General features: G+C 49.3%; 2 protein-coding genes across 2 annotated transcripts; one reads left to right on the top strand and one right to left on the bottom strand.

The window, feature by feature from the left end:
• The first annotated feature begins 426 nt into the window (after positions 1-426).
• On the top strand, positions 427-12,151 carry TEX28 (testis expressed 28). Its single transcript, XM_078064808.1, has 4 exons — positions 427-438; positions 3,772-4,502; positions 11,027-11,162; positions 11,795-12,151. The coding sequence occupies exons 1-4, from the start codon at positions 427-429 to the stop codon at positions 12,149-12,151; spliced, it is 1,236 nt and encodes a 411-aa protein (XP_077920934.1).
• A 458-nt stretch (positions 12,152-12,609) lies between these two features.
• On the bottom strand, positions 12,610-25,859 carry LOC118522192 (long-wave-sensitive opsin 1). The gene is made up of 6 exons (XM_036071062.2): positions 25,748-25,859; positions 21,118-21,414; positions 18,333-18,501; positions 16,716-16,881; positions 15,154-15,393; positions 12,610-12,720 (listed from the first exon to the last, which is right to left on the bottom strand). Exons 1-6 carry the CDS (start codon positions 25,857-25,859, stop codon positions 12,610-12,612), a joined length of 1,095 nt encoding a protein of 364 aa, XP_035926955.1.
• Between the last annotated feature and the right edge of the window lie 417 nt (positions 25,860-26,276).

The following is a 26,276-nucleotide window of genomic DNA, read 5'->3' on the forward strand; positions in this document are numbered from 1 at the left end:
CATCATCCTGGAGATTCTGTTTGCTTCCTTTTGACCTGTTTTATAGATCCCATCTCTACCTCGTTCTTAGGTTCTTCTCTGGTTTTGGTGGTGCTCCTTCTCTAGTAGCTTCCAGAGAAAGAATGCAGGTGAGGTAAAGGATTTCAGTTCTTTCATGTCTTTAGTCTAATCTCACAATAGGCAGTTTTGGTGTAGAATTCTGGGTTGGAAAATCATCCCCCCCCAAATTAGGAGGCATTACTTCATTGTTTTCTTGTTCCCCAGTGCTTTGCTGAAAAGTCTGAAGACACTGTCTTCCGATTATTTGAATATGACCTATTTTTTTTTCTCTCTGACAGCTTTTCTCTCAGCATATTGAAGATATTACTCAACTCTCTTCTGGATTTCATTGATGCCCCTAAGAAGTAAGCTTTCAGTCTGAAGGTCATGGTTTTAAAGGTAATTAGCTTTTTAAATCTGGCTGTTTTAAAAATCTCATGTCTAGGTGTGGGTCTATTTCTGTTTTCCTGTTTGGGATTTATTTGGCTTCTTGAATTTGTGGAGCTGTGTATTTTGTCAGTCCTGGAAAGTTCTTTGTGATTCTCTCTTAAAATTTTGCCATTCCCTCATTTTGTTAGACTTTCTCATTCTATCTTCCATGTATTCTGTTTTTTAATATTTTTTTCAAATTTTCTATTTGTTTGTACCTCTGTGTTACAGTCTGGATGCTTTCTTTTTTTTAGATTTTCTTTATTTATTTGAGAGAGAGAGCATGCAGGGAGAGGGGCAGAGGGAGAGGGAGACAGAGGATCTCAAGCAGACTCCATGCTGAGCACAGAGCCTGATGCAGGGCTTGATCTCACAACCCTGAGATCATGACCAGAGTCAAAATCAGGAATTAGATGCTTAACCAACTGAGCCACCCAGGTGTCCCTGGATGCTTTTTTAGCTCTGTTTTACAATTTACTAATTCTCTCTCCAGCTATTTCTAATGTGTTATAAATCCATCTATTGACCATTTAAAAACTTTTATTTTATTTATTTATTTATTTTCTTTATTTATTTGGCAGAGAGAGAGCACAAGCAGGAAGAGCAGGGGAGGGAAAAGCAGGTTCCCCACTGAGCAGGGAGCCTGATGCGGGGCTCGATCCCAGGACCCTGGGACCATGACCTGAGCAGAAGGCAGATGCTTAACTGACTGAGCCACCCAGGTGCCCTAACCATTTAAAAACTTTTAAAAATGTGAAACTTGGCAGATGTACATAAAGGCACAGAAAACATCAACATACATTTTAGGAAACAATGATAAGATGAACTTACTTGTAACTACTATTCGGGCCAAGCACCTTGGCCTCCACGTGTCTCTCCCGATCAATTCCCCTTCTCCCAATTTAGTGGGAGTCACTATCCTGATGTTTATGCTACCAGTGCCCACACTTTTCTTTATAGCTTTATTATCTCTTGTCCCTAAACAACATCATTTTGTTTTGTCTGCTTTTGAACTTTATATGAACAAAACCATATAGAGTATGGATTTTTCTGTGTTTAGCTTCTTTTGTTCAACATTATGCTTATTCATTCATGTTTTCAAGGCTGTAGTTCATTTTCATTGCTGTATAGTAGTATATTGTTGAGTATTTTACAGTTCACTTGAACATTTTACTATTAATGGGCAGATGGGTTATTTCTAGTAGTTGGTTATTGGGAACATTAGTGTACCTGTTTCCCAAGGCTATACCTATTAATGCAATTGCTGGGCCATTTGTTATGCATGTCTTCAACTTTACAATTTACCAGTGCTTTTCCAAAGTGCTTGTACCAATTTGCTCTCCCACCTGCAGTGATTTAGAGTTCCTGTTGCTCCATATCCTTGCCAACATTTATTATTATTAGTCTAAGTTTTGCCAATCTGCTAGGTGTATAATGGTATGACATTTTTTTAATCAAGGTATGATTTGCATACAATAAAATACACAGAACTAATCTATGTATTACAATATAATCACTCCTGATTTACCACCAGGAAATCCTTTGCAGACTGAAAATGGCTGTGAAGGCTCTAACAGTTAAAAAGTAGAAACAGAACGGAGGCTCCACCTGTTCTTTCTTTTTTAAAAAAGATTTTATTTTTTTAATATAAAACAATACCACTTCCTACTGATTGTTTTTAAAGATTTAATTTATTTATTTGACAGAGACACAAAGAGAGAGGGGAACACAAGCAGGGAGAGTGGGAGAGGGAGAAGCAGGCTTTCCACCAAGCAGGGAGCCCGACGCAGGGCTCGATCCCAGGACCCTGACACCATGACCTGAGCCAAAGGCAGACGCCCAACTGACTGAGCCACCCCAGGCACCCCTGATTTTTTTGTTTTTAAAAACAGTTATTTTTCAGGGGCGCGTGGGTGGCTCAGTCAGTTGGGCGTCTGCCTTCGGCTCAGGTCATGATCTCAGGGTCCTGGGATTGAGGCCCAAGTCGGGCTCCCTGTTCAGGGGGGGACAGGGGAGCTTCTCCCTCTTCTCCCTCTGCCCCTCCTCTCACTGGCTCGCTCTCTATCTCTCTCAACTAAATAAATAAAAATCTTTTAAAAATAGTTATTTTTCAATAAATGTTTACATGCACTGGGGGAAAAAATAAAAGATTTTATTTTTAAGTAATCTTTACCCCCAACGTGCGGCTTGAACTCCCAAACCCAAGATCAAGAGTCGCATGCTCCACCGACTGAGCCAGCCAGGCACTCCTCCACTTATTCTGACTTCACCTACCTCTCCTAGCTCATCACCATCCATTCTGCTCTGGTCCACTGTGTTCCAGCTATGCTCCTATGGGCATCTTTATTTTAGAGATGAGAAAAATGACCCTCCAAGTGGTTTATTAACTTGCCCATGCGAGAGACTCATTCATTTGCATTACAATAGACATTTTCACCCTTGACCATCAGCTCTATATGAACAAGGAATGTGTCTGGCTTCTGTACCACATGGTAAGCGTTCAGGAAATGTGTGTTGAATGAATGACTGAATGAAGGAATGAACCTTTCAGGATGCAAATCTCCTTGCCTACTTCTTCTATCTCCCTGGGAGTAGCAATATAAGAAACCGTATGGGTTGATGGGAATGCGCTTATTCCATACTTTACAAGAGTAGTTCTTTATGAAATGAGATTTAGGGGCGCCTGGTTGGCTCAGTCGTTAAGCGTCTGCCTTCGGCTCAGGTCGTGATCCCAGGGTCCTGGGATCGAGCCCCTCATAAAGCTCCCTGCTCAACGGGAAGCCTGCTTCTCCCTCTCCCATTCCCCCAGCTTGTATTCCCTCTCTCGCTGTCTCTCTCTCTCTGTCAAATAAATAAATAAAATCTTAAAAAAAAAAGAAATGAGATTTATACCAGTACAGTTAGTATTTCTTGGAAGAGAGGAAGTCCAAGAACAGACAGAACAGGTGTGGAGGGAGGATTCTAGCCATCTGGGGGTTCTAGTGAGGGACAGTCATAGAGCAAAAAGTCGTGCTGGGGATGCCTGCCTGGTTCAGTCGGAGGAGCGTGCGACTCTTGATCTGAGGGTTGTGACATCTAAAAAAAAAAAAAAAAGTCAGGTGCTGAAAAGAAGGGGAGAGGGGCCTGGAAGTTGAACTTAACCTCCCCAGCCCGTGCTGGGCCCATCTTGAATGCACAAATCTTGCATATGTAAGAATCTGTGCTTACGCCTAAGTATTTTTAGAGTGAGGCAATACCAAGTCCAGTTCTACTATTTGCAGCTCACAGAAGTACCTGTTAATGATTTCTTGTTTCCCAATGCAGGAAGAATACACCAAGAGCCCAAGTGCAACCGTTCCCTCCAATGTTCCCTCATGTAGGTCCCTGTCATCCACTGAGGATGGCCCAAGTGGCCATTCCAGTCTCTCAGATGGGGAATTGGCCCGGAACTTACAGGATAGCGTCAAGCACCGCATCCTCTACCTCTCTGAGCAGCTGAGAGTGGAGAAGGCCAGTCGGGATGAGAATACTGTGGGCTACCTCAAGCTGGTGTCCAAAGCTGACCGGCACCAGGCCCCCCACATCCGGCAGGCCTTCGAGAAGGTGAACCAGCGTGCCTCTGCCACCATTGCCCAGATTGAGCGAAGGCTCCGTCATTGTCACCAGCAGCTGCAGGAGCTGGAGGAAGGCCGCAGGCCCAAGGGCTTAGTGCTGAAGGCAGAAAGCAGCCTGGACGAGTGCAAGCAGCCCAGCCAGAAGGCCCCGTTCGCAGAGCCTCCCAACCCAGGTGGGGAAGACAGCCTGTCCACCAGCCTGCCTGACATTGGCAGACACTTGCCCCTGGAGAGTCACTTCGCGGCCTCGCAGCAAGGGAAGCCCTCAGAGACAAAGTGTGTGGCCCAGCAGCGAAACCTGCTGTTGCAGAAGATGAAGGAAGACCTGAAAGAAGTCAGGGAGCTCCACCTCAGCCTCCAGGTGTCCTATCAGAGCCTAAAGGAGAAGCATCTGACGGACCTGCAGGTGTCACTAGAGTCCCTTCGGGAAGAGAAATGCAGGTGAGCTGGAGCCCCTTCTGCGGCCTTGGCTCTGGGGACAGCAGCCCCCAGGACTGTCTTCAGGAAAGTGAAGGGGAGCGAGGACATGGACTTGGAGGGTCAGGGGGAGGGAGAGGGGGGAGAAGCTGGTCAGTGTTTCTCTGGGCAACTGGGCCGCACAGTGGAGAGGGCTTATTTAGTTGTCATGTCCTACAAAAATCACATCCAAGGGGCGCCAGGTGGTCCCAGAAGCCATGGGCTCTGACTGGGGTGGTGAGAGGCAGTTGCGGTGGTGGTGAGCCCAGCAGATGCCCCTCATCAGTCAGGGAGGGGTCCTGCATCTGCTAGAATAGCATAGTGTGGGAAGCAGGATATCTCACTGGCCATTGTCCCTTCACCTGTGCTCATAGCTGAGTTGGGGCCAAAGGTCCTGTATGCGATATTTATTCTGAAAATGTTTGTCTTCTGGGGAATGCTTTCTCCCCACTGTATGGTGGGTCAATTGCATTTTCATCTAAGACAAGACTAGGGCCCACAAATAGGGGGAAAAAGGCATACTCAGTCTGTCAAAGGACCCTCACCGTTCCTGTTTGGACCTTTCGTAGGGTCCTGCTGGCCTTCAGTGGTGCCATAGTCCCCCCCCCCCCCCGATGCCCACAGTCTGTTGCATCAGGTACTGCATTAGCTCTAATCCTCCCAACAGCCTGGCCGTGGAAGGAGAGATTCACTTAGGAACCAAGATTCTCAGTAAAGTAAGAACTTCGTGGTCCCTTAGTACCTCTGTGTATGGTGGGGGGTGGGGGCACTTGGGAATCAATCCTCTTCTGTTTTCATAGGGAAATGTTACCTGCATTTACACTGCTTGAAAAATCCATAAAGGACAATTAAAAATATTATGGGGGTGCGCTTGGGTGGGTGGCACCATCGGTTAAGCATCCGACTCTCGGTTTCGGCTCAGGTCATGATCTCAGGGTCGTGGGATGGAGCCCCGCGTCAAGTTTCTCTCCCTCTCCTTCTGCCCATCCTGCTCATGCTGTCTCTCTCTCTCTCTCTCTCAAATAATAAATAAATCTTTAAACAAATATTACGGGGCAACCCACTATCAAATAAGATAATGAATCAGAATTATAGGTCTCTTTTAGATGTGATTTTTAAAAAAAGATTTTATTAATTTATTTGACACAGAGAGAGAGAGCAAGAGAGGGAACACAAGCAGGGGCAGTGGGAGAGGGAGAAGTAGGCTTCCGGCTGAGCAGGGAGCCTGATGCGGGGCTCGATCCCAGGACCCTGGGATCACGACCTGAGCCGAAGGCAGACGCTTAACGACTGAGCCACCCAGGCGCCCCTTGGATGTGATTTTTGTAGGACATGACAACTAAATCTAAAATGTTGGGACTCTTGGGGCGCCCCTTGGATGTGATTTTTGTAGGACATGACAACTAAATCTAAAATGTTGGGACTCTTGGGGCGCCCCTTGGATGTGATTTTTGTAGGACATGACAACTAAATCTAAAATGTTGGGACTCTTGGGGCGCCTGGGTGGCTCAGTCGTTAAGCGTCTGCCTTCGGCTCAGGTCATGATCCCAGGGTCCTGGGATCGAGCCCCGCATCGGGCTCCCTGCTCAGCCGGAAGCCTGCTTCTCCCTCTCCCACTGCCCCTGCTTGTGTTCCCTCTCTTGCTCTCTCTCTCTCTGTCAAATAAATTAATAAAATCTTTAAAAAAAATAATAAAATGTTGGGACTCTTAATGCCCCTTTGTCAAAATACCATTCATTTTCAAGGTTCAATTTATATAAAGTAAGACTAGAGCTCAGTGGCAGTTACACAAATCCCCGTAAGTTTCCATACTGCCTCGGCCAACAGCACTGTTTTGCTCTCGTAAGCTCTTAACCCTTTAGCAAATCAGAATCTGCCAGCAGTGCAGGGGAGCAAGGTGACCTACCTCCCCCAGATTTCCCGTGAATTCTACAAGCTTGCGCTTCTGAAACAGCTGCCCCCACCACCACTGGACGGTGACGGGAGTGTGAAGTAAACTATAATTGTGTTCAGCCACTGAGATTTTCTGCTTGTTGGCTATAGCAATTAGCCTACCTTGATTAATATACATGAAGCAACAAAGTAGGTCTGTATGACTCAGATTTACCAGGAGACAAGGAGAACGGGTGGGAGATGACTTTATATAATAACAGTGACAGCAGGGAGCAAGTAGCATTGTCCCCTGTACCATTCAGTCACCCACTTTACAGATGGGGAAATGGAGCTTCCGAGAGGCACAAGCCTGAGTACATGTCAGTGTGTCCCGGCCACATGGCTTCCTAATCTAGCTGAAGGGGACGCAGGAATTCGTTGCAGTTTTTAAAACATATGTCTCCTTCAAATCTTTTAAAAAAACCTTTATGTGAGCTAGATGCAGACATGACATATGTGTTGAGGTCAGTGAAGTGTCACCTGGTGTCCACACCTGTGTGGGCACCACCCAGGCCCCTGTGATTGTCACGTCTCCTCTGGTGTGTCACAAACTGAGATTTCAAACTGAAAAGTCCTATGACACTTCTCACAGGTAAATGTGCTTTCAAGAGGGCTTTCTTTTTTATTTTTGAATTGAGATGAAATTCACAGAACAAAATCATCCATCTTAAAGTGTACAATTCAGTGACATTTAGTACATTCACAGTATTCTTTTTTATTTTTGAATTGAGATGAAATTCACAGAACAAAATCATCCATCTTAAAGTGTACAATTCAGTGACATTTAGTACATTCACAGTATTGTGCAACCACCACCTCTATTTGGTTCCAGAACATTTTCATCACTCCAGATGGAGACCCCATCCCTCCCCGTTCACCTTGCCCCAACCCCTGGTAACTACCAATGTACTTCCTGTCTCTCAGCATTTGGCTTTTCTGGATATTTCATGTAAATGGAATCATACAATGTGTACCCCTTTGTGTCTCTTTTCTTTCACCTGGTGTAATAGTTTTGAGATTCATCCAAGTTGTGCATAGGAGTAGTTCACTCTTTCTTGCTCAGCGGTATTCTGTTGTATGGATGCACCACAGTTAGTTGACCCATTCAGCTGTTGCTGGTTGGGGCTGTTATGAATAAAGCTGCTATGAACATTCTTTTTTTTTTTTTTTTTTAAGATTTTATTTATTTATCTGACAGAGAGACAGCGAGAGAGGGAACACAAGCAGGGGCAGTGGGAGAGGGAGAAGCAGGCCTCCCGTGGAGCAGGGAGCCCGATGCGGGGCTCGATCCCAGGACCCTGGAATCATGACCTGAGCCGAAGGCAGACGCTTAACGACTGAGCCACCCAGGCGCCCTACTATGAACATTCTTGCACACCAGCTTCTGGTGGCTGCCGGGCTCCTTAGCTTGTGGCCACATCACTCCAATCTTCAAGGGCAGTATCTTCACATCTCTCTCTGCTCTGTCTTCATATGGGCCTCTCCTCTGTGTGTAAAAGCTCCCTCTGCTTCTCTCCTATAAGGATGTGTGTGATTTCACATTTGCTCTGGAGAATCAACTCTGTCCCTGCTGCATTACCCCACCCTACCCATAGAGCTTGATCCCTCCTACATCTCTTTCTCCATCTCAGACCTTTCAAGTTGCAAGCCACTAGTTTCTAGCTCAGTTTGCTGAAAACCAATCTTCAGGTATGATCAAGAATATACTCTTCTTCAACAACAATAAAGTTTAGGACAATTTATACTGGCAAGGGCAGCTTTCACAGCTTTGGAAGATTTCGGGGGCATTTTGGTTGGCTGGTCATCATTTTGTCTTTGTAAGAGTGTTTTCTCTCTCTTTTAAAAAAAGATTGATTTATTTATTTTAGAGAGAGAGTGAGAATGTGGAGGGGAGGGGCAGAGGGAGAGGGGCAGAGGAAAAGGGAGAGAGAAATTTTAGCAGACTCTGCCCTAAGCACAGGGCCTGTGGGGCTCTGTGGGGCTTTTGGGGGCTTTGTGAGGCTTTGTGGGGCTTTGTGGGGCTCGATCTCACAACTCTGAGATCAGGACCTGAGCTGAAACCAAGAGCTGAACGCTCAACCGACTGTGCCACCCAGGCGCCCCTGTAAGGGCATTTTCTAGAGTGGTCCACTTGCCTCTGCAGCTGTAGGAGTGGGACAGAGAGGGGTCCTTGACTCAGGGAGGGACAGGGAGGAGAGTCAGCTGTACTGCAGGGCACAGAGGTTGGGGGCCAGAGACGAGGGGAGACTACGAGAATATCCTTATGACTTAACATTTTCTTATTTGATAATCTATTCCAGAATGCATTTAAGAATACATTTGTAAATTCTTATAAATATATTAATGAAGAATCTATTCATTGACTTCTAACCGTGAAGAGTATATTCGTGAATATGTACTTGAGCATAGCCAATATCTTGAACGTTCTTGTGTCTGAATCCTTCATGTAAATGGAAAGACAGGCATGGGGAATGTCCTTTCAAGTGGACACCGTGCTGCCTCCCCCTCTCTGTGGGCATTGTCAGTCCACTCTCTTCTCTACGAGGAGTAGGGCAGGGACTAATGGACTATTCTTTGAAACACTGTCATGAACCAGCTCTTGACAAATTGGTTTTCAACAAATGATTGTTTAAGCTCATTAACTGCCTGGGGGACAACTCCATGTGGGTGTCAGTCAAGTCCCTGAAGCAGGACCAAACTGACCTCCTTGCCTCATATTCCCTGTCTGTGTGACAGCACCCCTGGTTATGTTCTGTGCATGCCAGAACCCCGTGATCTGATCGGCCGCATCCTCCATTACCCTGTTTTCCACAGGGTACCAGGCTTCAGCCATTCTGTGTCTCCAGGGCTCTCCGGTACCTTTCCACTTCTGCAGCGTCACCACCCACCCCGCACCCATGGGACAAGCCTTCCTTGGCTCTTCTCTAAATGACGACGCTAAAAGCCACATGGCCTCTGGCCTCCAGTCTGTCCTTCCTGGTGCTCAAATAAAGAACCTCAAAAAGTTTTTTTAAATTATGAAATATTCCAAACCCAGGGGGAAATGTAGAGGATAACATGATCAAGACCGTGTACCCACCCACAGGTTTTTCAAATCTTCACATTTACCATATTTGTTTCACATATTATTTTATTAAGAAGTAAAACTTTAGAAGGTTCACTTGAAGCTCTCACATCATCCCTTCCCAGCCCCACCCTCCTTCCACCTACCTCACTAACCTCATTGGGCCCTTATCTTTTCCATGCATGTTTTTATGCTTTACAACTTATACACATAGCTGGCTAAATACATACTGGTTAGTGACGTTTTGTTTGTGTTTTTAAGAGGTTTACTGAGATATAAGTTACATGCCATAAAATGCACCATTTTAACTCTATGTTTCAATGATCATTAGTAAATTTACTAAGTATACAACCATTGCCACAATTCATTTTTTGTTTTTGTTTTTGTTTTGTTTTGTTTTTAAGATTTTATTTATTTGTCAGAGAGAGAGAGAGAGCACAGGCAGGGGGAGCGGCAGGCAGAGGGAGAAGCAGGCTCCCCGCTGAGCAAGGAGCCCGATGAGGGGAGCCCAATGTGGGACTCAATCCCAGGATTCTAGGATCATGACCTGAGCGGAAGGCAGATGCTTAACCAAATGAGCTACCCAGGGATCCCTGTTTTTGTTTTAATAACAACTTTATTGAGATATAATTCCCATCCCATAAAATTCACCCATTTACAATCAGTGGTTTTTAGTATATTCACATAGTTGTACAACCATCACCACTGTCTCATTCCAGAACATTGTCATCACTCCAAAAAGAAACACTGTCTCATGAGCAGTCACTCCCCACCCACTCCCCATGCCCAGGCGCCAGGAACCACTCATCTGTTTCTGCCTCTATGGATTTGCCTATTCTGGACATTTCTCTTTTTTTAATATTTATTTATTTATTTATTTATTTATTTATTTATTTATTTATGAGAGAGAGAGAGCACGAGCAGGGACAGGGGCAGAGGGAGAGGGAGAAGCAGACTCCCCATCGAGCAGGGAGCCCGACTCAGGGTTCCATCTCAGGACGCCGGGATCGTGACCTGAACCAAAGGCAGACGCTTAACTGACTGAGCCACCCAGGCGCCCCTGGACATTTCATATACAAGACCAGTGCTCTAACCCCTGAGCTATGGAGCCTGGACATTTCATATAAATGGAATCATACAATATGTGGTCTTTTGTGACTGCTCCATCCCTATAATCAATGGACTTTTATGGAATAACTACTGCTTGCCAAACACTGGTGCTGGGAATTTATATGGAATTTAATAGCAGGCATGGACAATTCAGAGTTTTCTTTCTACAACTTTTAGTCTATGGCTAGTTTTATAAAGCTGTCGTGAAAGAGTAACTGTCTATGAAATACACCTGTGTATCAGTGTGTGTGTGGCTGCTGTGCATCTGAGGCCGACCTGGAGGAGGAGAGAGGAGGAAGGAGCAATCTGAACCCAACTATAGTCCTGACATAGGGCCGCTCACCACCAGCACGACCTCTGGGCAGGCACTCAGGGGAGGGTTACTTTCTCTTTTGCTTCCAAGACAAGCGCTGATGGCAGAACAGGTGAATGAGCATCTGCAGGGGCACCTGGATGAGATTTACCACCTCAAACGGACTCTGGCGTGCACGGAGGAGAAAATGGCCTATCTGTCCTACGAGAGAGCCAAGGAGATATGGGTGAGAACTTCATGGCGGGGGGGGGGGGCGGTAGCTTTTAAAGAAATGACCAGTGAGAAGGATATAGGGATGAGAGAAGCAAAGGATGAGCAGGTGCATTCTGATACCCCTGCAAACTAAGGAAAGAGGGTTCAGTCGCAACTCACACATTTGCTTTAGAGCGAGCGGCATCTATTTCTCTGTTCATGCTGCACTCCCGCCCCACCCCCTGCCCTGATCCAGCTGAGCTGACCTGGGAATTTGGGCTCTGCAGTTCTCATACTTGGGGGTGCTTCAGAGCCACCTGAGGGGGTGCTGATGAGTCACCAGCAGCTTCTGATGGTGCGGGGAGCTCCCTCTGCGAGGCCCTGCTCTTGACCCTCGGTTAGCAAGCACACCTGTAATGGTTAGCCTCACTCTCTTCCACACCCTTAGACCCTACTCCGGTCCTTGGTGAGCTCTCGCATAGCCAGGTTCTCAGTCTTAGGCCACACTGGATGTTACTGAGACAGGACAGGGCCCTTAGCATGTAAGTGCTCTAGTTTCTTGACTTCCCTCCTAAATCTTCAGCTCACCAACATTTGCTGGGTACCTCAGAGGAACTCAGGTAAGTGACGGCACTTCATGAGGGTGTGTGTTCTTGTCACGTGCAGGAGGTCATGGAGACTTTCAAGAACCGTATATCTAAGCTTGAAACTCTACAGCAAGTGACACAACTGGAGAGGATGGAGAACTTCAGGATCCGTCCACAGAAGTTTATGTTCCGATTCGTGAGCCTGCTCCTCACGCTGGCCACCATCTTCTTGGTCTTCATCTCCACCGTGTGCACCTGCCCCTTGCCACTGGTGAATTCCCGCCTGCGCACATGCACCACATTCATGCTGATTGGCCTTGGGGCCCTGGCCTGGCAGAAGCGGCATGCCATCCCTGCCACAGACTGGCAGGCCTGGGTCCCGTCCAGATGGAGACTGTATTCCAAGGACTCCAAGCCTCTATCAGATGGGACTTAAAGGGCCTGGGTTTGCTAGCTCATGCTGCTTCCTGGGTGTCAAGGGCATCCAGCCAGCCCTACCTAGATAGTGACTTCTCAGCTCTCCCTTTCTGATTCCATCACCACCAGCCCGCCTTGCACTTCTCTTCCTCGTGATCCTTCCATACCATCTGCAGACACAAAGCTTGGAAAATATTAAAGTGTCTGAAGCTGATCTGGGAACTTGGGCTCTGCAGTTCTGTCCCCCTCATGCCCTCTTGTGACCCAGTGACCGGACCCTCAGAGGCTCAGGGGTCCCCAGGCTGCAGTGGTAGCTTCTATGACTTTGTTGTTTTTGGCAAAGAGAAACTACATTTCTTTCACAGGGATGGAGAAGAAGAGGCAGTGGGGGGGGGGTGGCCAAAGTGCTGGTGTGGGGACAGGGGTTATGTTTTCTGGTGGGAAGCAGACCTTTTTGTTGTCATGGCTGGGAGAGACTCATGCAGGTGACACTGAAGACACAGAGGAGGCCTCTGTTTTGGAGGCGCTGGAGAGTTCAGAGCTATCGTCCACCTTCTTCCCAAAAAGCTGTAATATGCAGTTTCGAAACTGGCAGGACAGAAAGTGTTACTCAACAGAGCAGAAAGGACGAATGTACTCCGCTAAAGGTCATTCTTGGGGAATTCTGAGGAAGGTATTCATTAAGGGTCATCTTAATGACTTAACACCTTCTCTGCTACTATTCAGAATCCTATACGGAGAATGGAGGAAGCCTGAGGTTATTACTTGCACGTGGGGATAGTCTATTCCTGACTATTCATTCATCTAAGTCATCTAATTTAGAATCTGATGGTGACTATTGTGGGTCAAATTGTGACACTGCCCCCCCCCCACCAAAGCTATGTTTGAGTCCTAACCCCTAGAGCCTGTGAATGTGACCTTATTTGGAAATAGAGTCTTTGTGGATGTGATTAAGATGTACATTACCATGAGGTCATGCTAGAATAGAGTGGGCCCCAATCCAGTGACTGGCGTCATTATAAGAAGGGAATTTGGACACAGACTCAAAGAGAAGGTCACATGGAGGTGAAGGCAGATATCAGGGTGACTTGTCTACAAGCCAAAGAATACCAAGGATTACTGGCTACCACCAGAAGCCAGGAGAGAGGCAGGGAACAGATTCACCCTCAGAGCCCTCAGAAGAAACCAACATTGCCCACACCCTGATCTTGGACTTCTGGCCTCCAAAACTGGGTGAGAATAGATTTCTGTTGGTTTAAGCCCCCCAGTTTGTGGTACTTTGTTATGGTAGTCTCGGGAAACTTGTACAGTAACCAAAGGTGATGCCAGCTAAGGGGCCCATGCATAGGGTGACCCATCCCCAGAATGTCTGGGAAGAGACTCAGAGGCATTTTAGTGAAAAAGAATGTGATTGTCATCTTGTTTCTATTCCACAAGGACTAGGTAGATAACAGTCTAGCCACTACCTCATGTCTTTAGCCAAGAGAATCTTCCGGCACCAAGAGGGCTCCAGTCTTTGCTGCTTGGCCCTAAAGAGATCTAGAATGTATTCATTTCTCAAATTATGTCTCATATCATCACTGAGCTAACCACAATGGCTTAAGAATGCAGACCAGAGGCATCTCCTCCAGCTCCCTCCAACATCAAAACTCTCACAAATACAACACATAATTATTGAAATCAATAACACAAGAAATGGGCCAAATAGCAGAATTGACTTAACTGAGGAATTCATTTGACATCTATCTACTGAGCACCCACTCTGCGCCAGACTGTGTCCCAGAGGGATCAGCAGTGGAGAAAAAGAGTAACATTCTCTGTCCTCATGGAGCTCCATTACAGAAAATTCTCTCAGAATGCAGCAGGAAGGGATGACAATGTGGAAAGGGTGAAAGCAAAGTTTGAAAGCCTGGAGGGGTCCAGAAGTACAGATGTCTTATCTAGGAGAAGGAGTTCTGCAAGGGGAGGATGGAAAGACTCAAGTAAACATAGTACAAGGCAAGATAGCCTAGGGTTCCATAAACAAGAACCAGATCTAACAAGAGACCCACGTGAAAGCCAGGAAATAGGAGCCAGGGATAGAACTACGCTCAAGGTATTGAGGTGCCAACAATGGAGTCCTGGGGAATCAACTGCAGTACTGGTCCTACTAAATACCTGAACATTACCCAAAGAGTGTGTGCTTAATGAACTCTACAGAGAGTCAGGGCCAGGCCAGAGGGAGTGAGCCATGGGGCAACTGTTAAATGGAGGAGCAGAGAAGAGCTAGTTGGAAGGAATGGGGACTGGGTCTGGTGCAATGCAAGGCCAATGCAAGGCCAATGCAAGGCCCCTGCGAAGGTGGTATTTCTGGCCCATGGACCTTTCTGGTCACCATTAATTCACACATCCACAGCTGTGCCTTAATGAAGTAGATTTGATGGATTCAAGGAAGAATAAGGCAAATTATGCTTGGAAGATGATGAACCTCAGTGGTCACCTGTAACCTTCCGAGAGGTCTAAGAGTCCTGGGCGATTTGCTGCTGAGGTTCGATATGCCAGCCCATGACGGCTACCATGTGGCAAGGCCTTGGGCAAGACCACAGCATGTTCCCCTGAACTAACCCATAAAGTCACAAAAGCCACATATCAGTGTAGCCAAGAGGGCCTCTTAAAGGGTTTAAAGATGGATAGATGAAAATTAAGAGGAGAGTTGTGCCTATAAAAGCAAAACGGGCACAGGTAGGGTAAATGTAGACATGTTCAGGCATCCCCTGGGTGTTCGAGCTCCAGGGTAGCCCTGAGACCAACAGAACGGAAAAGTAGCAACATACAGGATGCACTGTGGAGCTGCCCACCCTCAGGTCAAGGCTCTGAAAGGATCCAGAGGGAGGGCTCGCTGAGCTTTCATGTGCTGAGCCTTCCCTGGTCGTTGTCCTGGAGGTCATTAACAGGTTCCCCCGGACATGATTTCAGGTGGGAGCCATCACTGGGCTCTTCTGCGGTCTATTTCTGGTTTGTCCTGCTAACGATGTGACTTACCTGCCGGTTCATAAAGACATAGATAATGGGGTTGTAGATAGTGGCACTTTTGGCAAAGTAGGCTGGCAGAGCGGCCACCAGAGGGTGGAAGGCGTAGCCAGGGTGGGCAGCGGCGAAGCATGCAAAGAAGGTGTAGGGGCCCCAGCAGACGCAGAACGCGAAGACCATGACTACCACCATGCGTGTCACCTCCTTCTCTGCCTTCTGGGTGGACTCAGATTCTTTCTGCTGCTTTGCCACCTGGGGGAGACAGAGATTCATGCCCGGGGACAGTGAGTGGGCGGGTCCCTCTGGGCTCTTCATCCCAGGGGACTCTGTTGCTATCGCTTGGGCAGTGAGTCAGGGAGAAGGCAAGAGACAGGTGGCCCGGGGATGGGGAGTCATGGTGAGAAGGAGATGGGCCCACCCGGGCCAGTCAGCGGCCAGCTCCCACCCGCGTGAGTCGGCAGCCTGGCTTAGGCTGCACTGGGCTGGCCCTGAGGGAGCTTGTGTAGGTTTTGAGGTGGTGCACAGCTGGCCCTAGAGAAGACGGCCTTGAGCCAGGGCCTTCCAAGCTCTTGGCTTAGCTTGGCTAAGCCACACATAAGGAGTTTGGGAAGGAGCTAAGGAGGCCATCCTTAGCACCACCTGGTCCCTTATCAGTGTGTCCCCTCCAGTGCTCAGGTCTGAGGGGCTGAGCAGGAGGAGACCCAGAGGCTGGACACTGCTTGCTGTTAGCCCAGAGCTAACATGGCTCAAGCAATGGTTGGATACCTGCGGGAGCCAGCTAGGTTGCTTCCGATCCTTGACCGCCAATGGGGTTGGGGGAGGAAGCGGGGCAGGGGGCACATCACAGGCTGCAGGCAGGGAGTTTGTGGCCTTCACTCTAGAAAGAGCTTATGAGCACTTGTTGATCTGATTGTGGGCACAAGCAGCTTCATATCAGAAAGGCACCACCCCAAAGGGCCTTCTACCAACTGTGCCAAGCAGGATCTCAATAGGAACAGATGGCGCAGCCCGATCAAACTAATTGTAGGTGAGTTGGCTGACAAGGGGACAACTTATGTACGATGTTCTTCCTCTTCTGCCTCACTCTGATTGCCTACGTAGGGGGTAGGGGGTGGCTGCAGACAGTATCAACTTCCCAGTGAGGAGAGTGGAGAGCGGGTCTTGGGGACAGATGGCACATGCGAATCCACTCCTTGGCCTGCCCCAACAGCCCCGTGAAGGGGACAGGGTCACTCTGGTGGCAGTGTTTCAAAACCACCTTTTGATGCGCAGGTTTCACTTGCGGGTCTGGCTGTCTTTCCACCCAGGGGAGAACTGTCCTGGGTCAGGGAAGAAATGCAGCTCTGCTCCCTTATTGGGCCCCACATGAAGGGCGGGGGACAGTCCCTTCCCATCTTGTAGGGGCAAGGACAAGGGAGCCAGGGCTGTAGTGGCACTTCCAAAGGAATTGCAGGACTCATGTGTGGTTTGAGGTCAGGAGAGAGGACTGGGTGATCCTTTGTGCCAGCCTCAACGTCCCTGGCCCTCATGATCCTGCCAGGCAGGGGTGAAGCCAGGAGGGTTTGGGGGCTTACTGCTCGGATGGCCAGCCACACTTGGAGGTAGCAGAGTATGATGACACCGAGTGGGATGATGCAGCACGTGGTCATGAGGACGATCATGTAAGACTGCACCCCAGGGTACGAGCTGCCACTGAACACGTCCGGGCCACACGACGTCTTCAGGCCGTGGGGCCAGTACCTGCAGAGAAGGGCTGGCAGCCTGTCCTGACGTAGGCATGGCAACACAGGACCCCTCAGGCCAGGCACACCACTGACCTGGGCTGGAGGATTGTTGGTTTTGTTTTTTTTTTAAAGCTCTATCCATTTATTTTAGAGAAGGGGGAGGGGCAGAGGGAGAGGGAGAGCGAGAATGCTCAAGCAGACTCCCCGCTGAGCACGAAGCTCAACGTGGGGCTCCAGCCCAGGACCCCGAGACCACGACCCGACCTGAAATCAAGAGTCGGCCACTCAATGGACTGAGCCACCCAGGCACCCCAGGATTGTTTGGTTTTTAAAATCACAGTGAAATTCACATTACATGAATTAACCTTTTTTTTTTAAAGATTTTATTTATTTATTTAAGAGAGAGAGAATGAGAGAGAGCACATGAGAGGGGGGAGGGTCAGAGGGAGAAGCAGACTCCCTGCCGAGCAGGGAGCCCGATGCGGGACTCGATCCCGGGACTCCAGGATCATGACCTGAGCCGAAGGCAGTCGCTTAACCAACTGAGCCACCCAGGCGCCCGAATTAACCATTTTTGAAGTGAACAATTCAGTGGCATTTAGTACGTTCACAATGTTGTGCAACCACCTCTATCTACTTCCCCAATACCTTCATCGCCCCCAAAGGAAACCCTTGGGTAGAATTTTGGTAAACCTTTGTCCATTTTTAGGTCTCATATCCCCTTCTTTTTTTTTATTGCGGTAAAATACACATAACACCTGAGCCCCCAAAGAAGCGGCCTGGCCAAGACACAAATGACCTATTATAGGCCCTGCTGTACATGCAACCCAAGTAGCCTCTGAAAGGGAGGCCCCTCAGAATGTGCTAGAAAGAGGGCGCCTGGGTGGCTCAGTTGGTTGAGCGACTGCCTTCAGCTCAGGTCATGATCCTGGAGTCCCGGGATCGAGTCCCACATCGGGCTCCCTGCTCAGCGGGGAGTCTGCTTCTCCCTCTGACCCTCTTCCCTCTCATGCTCTCTGTCTCTCATTCTCTCTCTCTCAAATAAATGAATAAAATCTTAAAAAAAAAAAAAAAGAATGTGCTAGAAAGAGGCCTGGGGCAGAGTGGCTTAGAGGGCCCTGCTTTCACTTACAGCTATTCCCAAGGCTTGAGCTTGTCACCTTTCTCTGTGGGCTCCCACGAGCAGCTCACGCTTAGGGGAAACAGACCGTTCCAGAGGCTCGGAGACGACAGGGGCCCATTTCCATGTTGCAGCCAGGCAGATTTATACATTTGTAGACACTGCACCCTCAAAGGGGTCACAGGGAGAGTTGGGTCCATATTCACTTTACTCATGGGGTCACAGAGGCCCAGAAACAGGAAGCAATTTGCCCCAAGGTCACGAATGGAATCGGGAGTCTGACCCTCCCCACCAGCCTTCACCCTCTGCACTAAATGACCTGCCTTCCTGCATGCTGGTATCCTTACCTGCTCCAGCCAAAGATCGGGGGGGCTGTCCACAGAGCAGACCAGACCCAGGAAAAGGCAATGCCCACGATGGCTAGTTTTGCATCAAATCTCACGTTGCCAAAAGGCTTGCAGACTACCATCCACCTCTCCCAGGAAATGATGGCCAGGGACCAGAGACCCGTGATCCCTGCAGGGGAGAGCAGGCAGATGAGGGCTTTGAGCCTCCAATGTCACTCCTTCCATCCAGACCAGCCGACAGTTTTCAAGATCAAGAGGTTCCTTCCCACCTACCTGAAACACCTAATTCTCCCCAAAAGTGTATTCAGGTCCAGGGGGCAGTGGGTCTCTTGGTCAATTCCTCTAACACCCTCTTTTCCCCGTTCTTTCCTCTTGGGCCTGTACCACCCTGATTCCTAGCTCTCTTTCAGTTGGCCACCAGCCTTTCTTCGAATGCCGACACGCCTCCCGATGGCCATGCCCACACCCACATGACCACACTGAGGTGCTGTGGTCCCAGCCAAGGGCAAGGAAACAGGACCTGCGTCTTGTGACCTGTGCCCCCTTCTGCCAGTATGCACACTTGTTTAAGTTTCCAGATTTCCCACCACCGCCCACCATCTGGCAGGTGGAGACGGTGTCTTCCTGTCCTGCTTACACACTGGAGGTCTGTGGGCAGAATTCAGGGCTCCGTGAACTGGGGCAGGAAAAAGACAGCTTTGTTTCCAGTAACCTCTAATGGACACTGGGCATTTCCTTCCGTTATTAGCACGGTGGCATTAGCAGTGCCTGGGGCTTGGTCACTTTCCAGAGGTGGCAGACATTTCCCAATATCACTGTATTCCTTACCATTTTGAAATTTCAGTGGCTGTCGGCCAGATCCAGTTATCTGATACTTTAATAAAGAATGGTATCATTAATACTTCTAAACAATACATTTACTAATAATTTTAACGAAGGACTATGCCACTAATTAATTTTTAATACTTTGATTACTATATTTCAGTATCATCTCTGTTGACTTGAAAACAGACCTCAAGGGCGCCTGGGTGGCTCAGTTGGTTAAGCGACTGCCTTCGGCTCAGGTCATGATCCTGGAGTCCTGGGATCGAGTCCCACATCGGGCTCCCTGCTCAGCAGGGAGTCTGCTTCTCCCTCTGACCCTCCTCCCTCTCATGCTGTCTCTCATTCTCTCTCTTGCAAATAAATAAAATCTTAAAAAAAGAAAAAATTGAAAACAGACCTCAAGCAGATGCAGAGGCGAGAGGGGAATCCTGACAGAACCAGAGACAGATTTGAGTGGACATGAAGGTACACAGAGCACTTGGACTTGGGGGATAGATTTTCTCTGCCCAACCTTCCCTGGTCACTGCTACTCTGTACCTTTGGGAGAGTGCTGGACCATCATCTGTAAAATGAGAGGCAGTTAGATATGGGGGGACAGTGTCCGCTCTTGTCCCGTGGGCTTCATGTTGGCACCTACCTCATAGGGTTATGAGAGAGGCCAATACGTTCATTTAAATCTTGCCCCTAAGTCCTGCCCCCATTTTACAGATGAGAAAATGGAGGAGCGGTGTGGTAAAGAGATTCAGTGTTATTCACAGCACTAGTAATTCAAATCTGGGGCCAGGGTCCCCCTTCCTTCACCAGGCCCTCACCGTCCTAGTGTCTTTTTTTTTCTCTTCCTAATGTCCACCTCCTCAGAATGTGGATTGGAGATTAGTTTAGGTAGCAATTAGACAAACCCAAGTTAGATGTGGGAACTAAGGACCCAGGAATGGTGACCAGATCGTTCTGGGAAACTTTTCAAACGGAAGAGCAGCTGCGAGCCTCTGCGGGTGTGACAGCTGAGGGCCTAGAGACCCAGGCTGCGTGTGCGGAGCGCCATGGCCCTAGGCTCCTTGTCTTCTTGGACGGACACCAAGCTGCAACCCTCAGCCCTCTGTTTTTTCATGGGAGGCCTGGCGCAAGAGCTCCCGGAGGGGATCTCAGCCTCATCGGGCCTGCCTGTCCTCCCCTTCCTTGTGGGCCCCAGAGAAAGAAACCTGGCCTCATGGCAACCCTCCCCCCTCATCTGGAGCCCCCTGCGTGACAGACCCAGCTCTTGCTCCAGCCTCCTCGCCACTCCTGCTCACTCAGCCTCACTCTGTCAAGCGCCAACCACACCCGGCTCTCCCTGACTGCCTCGCCCCAGCTCAAGATTCAGGTCCTCCGTTGTCTCCTCCAGGTGCTCTGAGAGAACTGATGGTGCCATGTGGTCACCATTTGGGATAGGGACCCCTCTTGCCAGGGGACTTGGGACTACCTCCGGGCAGGGATCCTATACTTCTGGTGCCCAGCACATGGGTTCTTCTCTGCCAGTGTTGGCCTGAGTAGAGCCAAGGCCCACAGAGATGTTAGTGATGGGGATGGGGAACGGGATCTGGGATCTAGTTTCAATATCCCAAAAGCTCTAATGGGAAGTGTTTCTTTCCCTGGAAAAATCCAACACAGATGAGCTGAAGGGGCACACATCCCTGATTTGAATGGAAATTCTGTTTGGGGTGACCAGAGCCCTTCCCTCCCACATGGTCCTGGGATTACCTGGTACTGTATCTGGCCTGTCTCAGGGCAGGCACTCAGTACACCTACTTGTTGGACTACAACCACCCCCCCCACCCCATGATGACCCCAGCCTTGTTTCCCCTGCAGGTCTGTCTCCCTTCAAGTGTGTACCGTGGGCACACCTGGGGGGTCGCTGTGTGAGTGTGTCCTTCACACACAGCGGGCTGGGTCTTCCCTGAGCCTGGGCCCCGGGCTGGCTTACCACACAAGGAGACAGTGTAGCCCTCCACGACACACAGGGGGTGGCCCAGCACAAAGTAGCCGTAGATCTGGTTCACAATGCTGATGGTGCTGGCAATGATGGTCTCTGCCAGGTCAGCAACTGCCAAGTTCACCAGGATCCAGTTCAGGGGGTGACGCAGCTTCTTGAACCTCATGGTGGCAACCAGCACAAGCCCGTTAGTGAAAACAGACGCAATGACCACAAAGATCATCCAGGTGCTGGTGAGGTGGTACACCCATCTGGGAGCGATGTGGTAATTGGGACCCTCGAAGGGACCTAGGATCAGGAGGTACAGAGTGGGGGAGGAGCTGGGCATCAGCGTTACCCAACTGCACGGCTATGCCCAGCCCGCCCCTCCCTGCCTTGTCAGAGCCTTCCGCCAGTCGTCCTGCCCCCCTGCCCACTACCTTCGCCTCTGCAGTCAGCCTCTTCCCTTTAGCTTTGCCTATCTGCAAACAACCTTCCTTCCATCCGTCCCTCAGGCCAGGCATTCTTGACCTTAACAAAGTAGAACTCCTCATCATCTAGGCCAGGCATCACTCCCCCATCTGATTTGCCACCCCCAGGATGTGGGTCAGCCCTCTGGGGTGCCACTGGCAGGCTTCTCTCCCTCGAACCCTGCACCCACTGTGCTGCTTCCCATGAGGGCTCCATGTCTCTCTGTTGTTGGATCTTTGCTCACATTCTCCCCTGCACCTGGGTCCACTTCTCTTCTGTACCATAAAGCCCAGCTCGGATGCCCTTGTCCTCTGGAAGCCTTTCCAGATTCCTCAGCTGAGTGTCAACTCGGCCCCTCGGGACTACCATCTCCACGCAGCTCTATGACGTTCTAACCTGTATTGGAATTACCCATGTGCACATCCTGTCATTCATCTCATATGGCAGGTCCAGCACACAATCAGTGTTCAGAGAATAAATGAATGAATGAGTTATGAGTTGAATTGTGTCCCCCCCCAAAAAAAGAGATGTTGGAGTCCTAACTCCCAGTACCTGTGAATGTAACCTTATCTGGAGACAGGGTCTGCCCAGAGGTAATCAAGTTATAATGAGGCCATTAGGGTGGGCCCTCATCCAATAGGACTGTGTCCCTATAAAAGGGGGTCATTTGGACACAGAGACAGGCACACAGGGAGAAGGCCATGTGAGGAGGAAGGCGGAGATCCGGGTGATGCTTCCACAAGCCAAGGAACACCACACATGGCCAGTCACCACCAGAAACTAGAGGAGAGACCTGGAGCAGATTGTCCCTCAGAGTCGCCAGGAGGAGCCAACCCTGCCCACAGCTGGACCTTGGACTTCTGTCCTGGTCTGTGATGGAAGGAATTTCTCTTGTTGTTTGAGCCACATGGTGTGTGGGGCTTTGTCATGGCAGCCCTAGGAAATGCACACAGAACGAAAAGGAGAGCTAATTCCCGTTTATTACAACACAGTAGCTCCGCATGTCTCTGTCTTGGAAGGACCTTTTTCACCACCATCATTTTTGGCAGAATACTTGACGGGGTTGTAAGCCATGTAACAAAGCTGTACAGCACCTAGGAAGGCATCCACGCAGAATCCCCAGATTTACCAGGACACTTCAGTTGTGTGTTTCAAAACCCCAACTCAAACTAGTTTTAGAGAAGTAGGGCTTTCTTGGGTCCCCTGGCTAGAAGGGATGGGGTAGATCTTGCCCCCCCAGCACAACCAGCCCCCACAGCACCCATGATGTTCCAGTACTCTGTGCATGAGCCTCATTTGCCCCTTTCACAGGGAGCTCCTGGAAACCCATCCACGATATCTGCAACCATGCTAGGTGGCACAGGCTCCCTGGGACCAGACCTCTGAGTACTGAAGGCCTGCATGGTACCGGTTTCTATGCAGAAGGAAGCAGAGAGAAACAATGGAGCTGCTGATAGACTGGAGAACAGAGACTCACCCCCCCCCCCAAATTGCCAACAGATCTTCCCCGGAAACTACAGCGGATTAGTTTGAGAACAGCAGCTGGAACTGGGAGGTGTTTGGAACACTCCGGCTTTGGGATAATTTCAAAATGAGGCAGCCAGAGCATCCTTCCCAGACAGCTCATGGAGTCCAGATTGGGCAGGGCAGGGACAAGAGGGACAGGGCAGTGCGTGGTGGGGGAGGGGAGAGGAGTGTTCTGAATGCGGGAGGTCACAGAGGAGGGTCTTCTAGCAGTGCAAGCAGAGCAGATGTCTCGTCCTGCCCCTCCCTCCTGAAATCTCCAGGACAAATTTCGTACAGAAATGGGTATCACAGTTTACTCCCAGGCGAAGGTGTTCTAAAGAATATTCGGCGGGGAGGGAATTGGGTGTGGGGGCAGGCAAGGAAACAAGATTTCCTTGAATATACCTTGTTCTCTAGATTTTAATTTGGAATCTTGTAAATATTTTATTACATAATTTAAAATCAACGTTAAATTTTAAAAAGCAATCCCGGAAAATCAAAAATAAGACAAACGAAACTAAATGCGTATCCACTCAGAGGCATAATCACATAGAGAGGGACTGTTCTAAGGGACTTGAAAAGACACTAGCTTGACTACTCGGACCTAGTGGCATAGACCCTAAGACTAAAAAGACCTGTCCAACTGTTAAGTTTTGGGTAATCATGTTGTTGATGGTAGTGTTGGTGTCCTTATTCTGAGACCATTGTGAGTGTGTTTGAGATCAAGCAAATGAGTAATTAAATGATATTCTAATTCTTCTACCCAAAGCCCTTGAGAACAGGATTCCTAGTGGGAGAAAAGGAGACACAGAGGTCAAACCCAATTGGCTCCACTGGGAAACCAAGTCATTACTTTGGAATGGGAACACTAAAAGGAAAGAAGAGGCATTTCTCCTGCCTTTCCCATACACACTGTGCCCCTGGGGAACCCAAAAGTAGATGAGGGCATGTTTCTCTCTATCAAAGTACTCTAGCTAATAGATGAAGATGGGGTATGGAAGCCAGAATGTCACCATTTTGCAATCCCCAGTGGTTTAATGGGTCCGGCCATCGAGCTTCAGCAGCTGCCAACACCCCAGAAAAAGGGACACCCTCTTAATGGAGAGGTCTTGCCAAACACCCAGCAGATCCAACTGACCTCTAAGCAGATCTTCAGATCAACTACCAATTTACACAAACATAATGACAAACGAGGTGGGAGGGGCGTGGGAAGCTACACATGGGAAACCATCAGCAAAGTCTGAAGTGGATGAGTCCAGGGACAAACGACCCATTTTCTTCAACAAATAAATTACAAGGAGATAGAGGGGGAACCTCTAAATTCAAAGAGGATGAAAAGAGAACGAACAGTCTGAACCTGTGGACCTTATTGGAGCCCTGATTCAAGCAAAGGGAAAAAAATGTATGACCTTTTTTTCAATTCTGACTAGGAGATCCGATGATATCAAGGCAATGTTACCTTATGGGTGTGGCAATGGCACTATGGTTATGTTTTTAAAGAGTCCTTTCCCCTTTGAGGTGCATCCTGAAGATTTACAGAGGCAATGATGTGATGCCTTAGATCTGCTTCCAGAAATCAGGAGGGGTGCGTGGAGGCAGTTATAGATGAAATAAGTGACGGATACCCAGGGGCTCGTTACATGCTTCCCTCCACTTCGGTAGATACTTGAATTTTTGAAAAAAAAGAAAAAAAAAAGCACAAAAAGGAATCTCAGGCATCCATGAAGTCCTATGGCCCTCCAGGGAGAGCACTGTTGCATCTCCATCGAGGACAGTCTGGGACACGGACAATCAGGTCAGAGCAAACTTCAGGGTTCTTAATTAGTTTGGCCTGGGAACCCTGGCCATCAAGGAGTTGGTGTGGCTTCTGGAAACCAGGGCACGTGAGACATTCCTGAAGGAACAGATGGGCTTTGGTTTGGAGGAGGGACTGGGGAAGGGGGGCCGGGGGCTGGGGGTCACCAGTGTCCTCAGCTCTTCGCAGGGCTTGCATGCAAAGCTTTTGGACTGCCCCCCCCCCAGGGCATAACTCAGGCCGCCTCAGCAGAGGAAAAACTGCCCTGGGAGCCAAGCGAGCCTCCTCCCCAAGAACGCACAGCCAAAGGCTGCTGGCCCCAGCTGCACAGTTGGACAAGATGACCACTACCGTCTCTTCCGACCCTAAGGTTGAAGAAGTCACTCACCCTCCTCCGGGCCAGCTGCCCAGCCTCCCGCTCCTGCCGTTTGCCTCCTTTTGGCTTCAGGAGATGCAAAAATGAGTCAGACCCGGCTTCTTCCCCAGGAAGCTCAGGGCAGTGCGGCCAGGTAGATACACCAGAACTGAATGTAATGAGTGCTCACTAGCAGCCTGGGGCCACAAGGAAATAGTTAATGAACGTCCCTGGGACAGGGATTCTCAAAAGGTCTGGGAAGCCTATGTGGTTTGAAAATGCATGTTCCATATTATGGTGTCCTTTTATATTCAGAAAGCCCCCCCCCATTTCATGTCATCATAAAGACTAAGGGAGAAGACCATCTCGGCTGACCACGATGTGCAGAAGAGAAGTCTCCCGAGTGGGATGGGTGGCCAGCGGGCCCCTGCCCCCGTGTGGCCACTCAGGCCTGGTGTCCCTGGAGGGCGGCTCCAGCCAGTGTGACCCAGCCTTCACAGCGCCTGCTCGCTCACCTCTGGTTGCGTTGCTGTTGGTGTAGGTGAAGATGCTTGCCTGGGTGCTGTCCTCATAGCCGGGCTGCGGCCGCCCGTCCGCAAGCCTTTGGGGGCCCCACCGCTGGGTCATGGCTCCAGAAAGCCCTGTCCCCAATGCCTGCCAGCCCTGGGGCTGCCTGGGGGTCGTGGCGCTTTATACTAGGCTGAGGGATCAGCCCAGGCTTCCTCACCTTAAAAGCCCCCGAACCCTTCCCCACCTGATCTCTTAATTGGGCCCGGGACTTAGACCTCCTCCTCCCCCACCCCTTGCCTCCTAGCTCCTAAGATGAGCCTGTGAGGGCGGCTCAGAAGGATTTTCTGGGAGCCCAACTCAGAGCCCCCAGCTTGCCAAGGTGGGCCCTCCCCCATGTTGACATACCCTTTCCTCCCTACTGTCCTGACCTCGCTCTTAGGTCAGCTGGACCCAAGGGTCAAGATTTCCAGATTGGGGTGTGGGTTAGGGAAGCAGCCCAAAGCCCAAATCTGCCTTTCCCACCCAGTTCTCCCA

Source organism: Halichoerus grypus, chromosome X, assembly GCF_964656455.1.
Source record: "Halichoerus grypus chromosome X, mHalGry1.hap1.1, whole genome shotgun sequence".
In the NCBI taxonomy this organism is placed as follows: Eukaryota; Metazoa; Chordata; class Mammalia; order Carnivora; family Phocidae; genus Halichoerus; species Halichoerus grypus.